Raw genomic sequence first — 5,083 nt, 5'->3', positions numbered from 1 at the left:
CTAACGCCTGTTTGTTCCAGTGTGGCAGCTGCTCGTCATGAATACCTGCAGAGGAGACTGGAAGCAAACCAGTACAAGCTGAGAGCAGAGAAGCAGCTGGTGAGGAGAACACACACACACACACACACACACACACACACACACACACACACACACACACACACACACACCTTGTTACTGACAGTCAGAGCTACGCAGCCTCTGACCTTTGACCTTTCCTCTGGGACTGACAGGGTCTGCGTCCGTGCACAGCCGAGCACAGCAGGAGGCCTGGAGGTCAGGGGGGGGGCGTGGGACGACCCGAGCAGCAACACACACCTGAGGACAGACGACACACACCTGAGGACAGACGACAGGAAGGACAACAGGTGAGACACGTCCTGACCCTGGGACACTTTACTGTCTGAGCTGGTTTCAACCTCCTGTAGAGTCTCTGTCTTTACACTTCAGGATGTGTGTGTGTGTGTGTGTGTGTGTGTGTGTGTGTGTGTCTTTGTGTGTGAGTGTGTGTGTGTGTGTGTGTGTGTGTGTCTGTGTGTGTGTGTGTGTGTGTGTGTCTTGTGTGTGTGTGTGTGTGTGTGTGTGTGTGTGTGTGTGTGTGTGTGTGTGTCTTTGTGTGTGAGTGTGTGTGTGTGTGTGTGTGTGTGTGTGTCTTTGTGTGTGAGTGTGTGTGTGTGTGTGTGTGTGTCTTGTGTGTGTGTGTGTGTGTGTGTGTGTGTGTAGGAGTACCTGCGTCAGTTGGATGTCATCAGGCAGCAGTATCACCAGGAGATGAAACAGATGAGGAGAAGAGCTGAAGCTGAGGTTCTCTCTCTCTCTCTCCCTCTCTCTCTCTCTCTCTCTCTCTCTCCCTCTCTCTCTCTCTCTCTCTCTCTCTCTCTCTCTCTCGCTGCTCATTTAAAATCTAAATATATAAAAACCAAAAGTGTGAAAATAACAAGCAGCATCTCACACATTTTTCTGAGAGTATTGAACAATCTTTTGTTTGTGTTGTTTTGCTCCAGATATTTCATCACAGTTCTGTGACTCTTTGTAAAATTACATTTAAAACCTGAGAGTAGATTCAGATTTATTCACATCACAGTTTCACTCATTTCACTGACGTCATGGTTCTTCTCTTTAGTCTCATTCACAGCAGAAGCACAGAACCTTCGTGGTGGAGAAACCCAGAGAAGCTGGAGCAGCTGGAGCAGAGCAGCAGGAAGCTCCTCCTCCTCAGGTACATCAGCTCCTTCACATACATAGATAGATAGATAGATAGATGGATGGATGGATGGATAGATAGATAGATAGATAGATAGATAGATAGATAGATAGATAGATAGATAGATAGATAAATAGATAGATAGATAGATAGATAGATAGATAGATAGATAGATAGATAGATAGATAGATAGATAGATAGATAGATAGATAGATAGATAGATAGATGGATGGATGGATGGATGGATGGATGGATGGATGGATGGATGGATGGATGGATGGATGGATGGATGGATGGATGGATGGATGGATAGATAAATAGATAGATAGATAGATAGATAGATAGATAGATAGATAGATAGATAGATAGATAGATAGATAGATAGATAGATAGATAGATAGATAGATAGATAGATAGATAGATAACTTTATTCATCCCCGAAGGGAAATTAAGTCGTCATAGCAGCCGGTATATTTGAATACAATAAAATACAATAGAATGAAATTAAAAATATTGAGGTAGAAAGAATAAAAACAGAAACACAAGATAAATAGGTAGATAAGGTGCATTGGCAAGATGATGGTAATAGTACTGATGATATGATGGTAATGTTATTGTTAGACAGTATATAAAAATAGTACAGTATATATAGTATATAATATAACATAATATATATTTATATATGATAGTAATTATACCAATATAATAGCAGTATATAGTAATAATGGCAGCAACAGTATATATAATAATAGTAGTAATAATATAATAATTATAATTATAACATGTACACATGTATAAATATGTGTATATAGACTATACAAAGAATATACAGAGAGTATGATATAATATATGATATATAGTAGAGGTATAAATATAAGTATTTGACTATACAATAGTTAATATAATATACTATGAGTGTAAGAATATGTAGACAGAGTGTGCAAAAGACAATATTATTGTATAAAATGATATATAATATCAATATGGTTTATATTAACACATATCACATATGATGTGAAGTGTATATGGAGCAGAGTGTTGTACAGGTCCACAGAGCAGGAGAACATACATGTGATTAATAACTCGAGCTCATCTGTTCATCCCGTGTCGCTGCTGCAGGACATGGAAGCAGCTCTGAGACGAGTGAGACACGAGACCACGGCTCTGCAGGGACGTCCCAGAGACAAGGTGAGACCTGCTGAGCTTCCTGGTCCTCAGAGACCTGCTCTGATTGGTCGACCAGCAGCCGACCAATCAGAGCAGGTGAAGCTGAAGGTCTTGTTTCTGCAGAAGGGAATCATGTTCGAGATCCCGTTAGAGGACGAGGAGGAAGAGGGCGTCGACCCACTGAACCAGACCCTGGGCTTCCAGGCGGGGGAGGAGTTGAAGCTCAAGGATTGGTTGGAGAAAAGAAGGGGGTGGAGCTTGAGGACGCCTCGGACTCTGCTGGACGCACTCGCCAACATGGACGTCCACTACGATCCTGTCACTGAGACTAAAGAAGGTAGAAACCGCTGAGTCACTGTTACTGCTGTACTGACATCATCTCCACCCATATTCATCTCTTCTTTGACCTCTTGACCTCTTGTCCTCAGGTGAGGAGTCGGGGGGGCACAGGCGGTGGGGTGACGCCCCGCCCACCACGCTGCTGAACGCTCTCGCTCAGGCTGAACTTGCTTCGTCGACTCTGGACTCAGTGACCACAGGTGAGACGCCAGAGGATGAAGAAGAGAAGGAGAAGAGAGAGGAAGAGGAGGAAGAGAAGCAGGAAGAGAAGCAGGAGGAGGAGGAAGAGGAAGAGGAGGAGGAAGAGGAAGAGGAAGAGGAAGAGGAAGAGGACTCTGATGTGGAGATGGATGAAGAGCGACTGGAGCCGAGGTCAGACGACGACGACACGTGAGTCAACGTCTCTTTTCTTTCACGTCCAGAGAGAAGAGCTGCAATTAATAACTGATAATTGATTAATTGATCAAAAAGTCAATTAAACTATAATTGATACACAAAAAAATCAGTTGTTGATTGACGAGTTCAACCAACAGGATTCATTGATTCATTGATTCATTGATTCATTGATTCATTGATTCATTGATTCGATGATTCACTGAGTCTCTGACCTTCTGAAAGCAGAAGAACCAAACATCTGGACTTTATGACTCAGGTTCTTGTGATTTCATCTCCTCAGGAACTTCGAGGAGTCGGAGGACGAGCTGAGAGAAGCGGTGGCCGACTCCATGAGGAACCTGTTCGTCCCGGAGGACGGGAGCTCGGGGGGGACAGACAGCTCAGAGGCAGTGGGGGGGGACGATGGGGAGGAGGACAGTGAAGACGGGTCTGCAGCAGACCCTCAACAGGTGGTTTTGTCTGAGGCCAGAGAACCTTCTGGTCCGGAACGTTCAGACGAGTCCAGGAGAACGATCACACGTCTGTGAATCCACAGCATCAGAGCACGGACTCATCATGAAGGTGTGAGAGAGGATCTCACACCTGGTGAACATCTGGTGAACACCTGGTGAACACCTGGTGAACATCTGGTGAACATCAGCGCTCAGATGCTTCCTGCTGAGGACATCATCTCTAAACACCTCAAGAATACTTAACTTCCAGTGAAATGTTTCCTGAAGCAGCTGCTCATCCATCAAGCTGACAGGTGGACATCTGTTGGAGTGTGAGGTGTATAGGTGGCAGCAGGACAGTGTGTGTGTGTGCGTGTGTGTGTGTTGTCATGTGATGAAGGAATGTTTTTACAGTGTAAAGGCTCATTTATTAGTTTTGATCAGAAACGTTCACGGAAACAGACGCAGTCTTCTGTCCGTCCTCCACGTCTCCTCACCGACACAGATGAACAGGAGCAGTACCACCCAGATCCTGAGGGGGCAGTGTTGCAGAGAGTTTAAACCATAAGATACAAAGACATTTTAACGATGAGGAAATCCTTTGAGGATTGATAAGTTTAAGTGTTTGGTGTTGATGATGCTTCATGCTCTGAAATGGACGCATCACTTCACAGTTTCTCATCGATGTGTTTGGAATATGTTGGAATATATTTTAAATATGACGAGTCGCAGTAAATGTAAAATTATTGATTCTCAGAGTGTTCAAACTCTAACTTTGCCTTAAGTCAAATGACTCTGCAGCTAACAAGTTCACCTGGGTTATAGTTGTGTATCTATTACAGTATTTTTGTACGATTTCTTTTTCTCAGTGAAACGAGAACATCAGTAGTAACGGCTCCTACAAAATAAAGCTTCTTATAATTAACACAAAATAATCAGTTTCTCCAAACAACAGACGACGTCAACATCGATCTCCTCCACAATAAAGCTGCTACTGATTATAATGTTAAATTATTTAATCAATAATTAATCCGTTATTTTCTTGATGAATTGTTACTAATGCAGCAATGATGTCAATACAATAATTCTAATGTGAGACTGTAGATTGTTAATAAAGATGACGACATGTTTCCACTTCCCCAAAATATCTCCGATACGAACGCTGCCATCTTGTGGTTATGACATCATTTTCAGTCTGAGCCAGAGCTCTATTGATCGTGGGGTGGAGCCGGGGTATTAGGTCCCGCCCATACACATTATCAACCAATCAGGATTCAGTCTCAGCTGTCAATCATGACGTCTCAGCCTGTTTTCATCAAATAACTGATTCAAACCAAACTGATCAGAAACCTGAACAAACTTCACTGAGATCAGAACTGAAATAACAGAAACATCTTTACAAACATTTATTTAATGTGTAGTTTGGTCCGTGTCCCATCTGCTAACATGGAGGAGGTTTATGAAGCTGGAATCATCAATTGTCTCGTTTAAATAATCCATCAGTTATTAGCACAGCTGCTCTTTCAGTTGACTGATTATTCGCAGC

At 42.9% G+C, this 5,083-nt stretch overlaps 1 protein-coding gene across 1 annotated transcript in view; it reads left to right on the top strand.

The window, feature by feature from the left end:
• The window catches only part of LOC133021815 (serine/threonine-protein kinase Nek5-like), a 12,641-nt gene extending 8,012 nt beyond the window's left edge, over window positions 1-4,629 (top strand). The window contains 9 exon segments of the mRNA XM_061088802.1: window positions 21-99; window positions 234-368; window positions 724-804; window positions 1,124-1,219; window positions 2,324-2,392; window positions 2,495-2,708; window positions 2,800-2,900; window positions 2,952-3,100; window positions 3,387-4,629. Of these exon segments, the coding sequence (XP_060944785.1) occupies window positions 21-99; window positions 234-368; window positions 724-804; window positions 1,124-1,219; window positions 2,324-2,392; window positions 2,495-2,708; window positions 2,800-2,900; window positions 2,952-3,100; window positions 3,387-3,633 (1,171 nt within the window). The 3' untranslated portion in view covers window positions 3,634-4,629.
• Window positions 4,630-5,083: the final 454 nt, after the last annotated feature.

The sequence above is a fragment of the Limanda limanda genome, chromosome 16 (genome assembly GCF_963576545.1).
Source record: "Limanda limanda chromosome 16, fLimLim1.1, whole genome shotgun sequence".
Taxonomy (NCBI): domain Eukaryota; kingdom Metazoa; phylum Chordata; class Actinopteri; order Pleuronectiformes; family Pleuronectidae; genus Limanda; species Limanda limanda.
The sequence above is the reverse complement of the archived record's forward strand: the minus strand, read 5'-3'. Positions and strand labels throughout refer to the sequence as shown.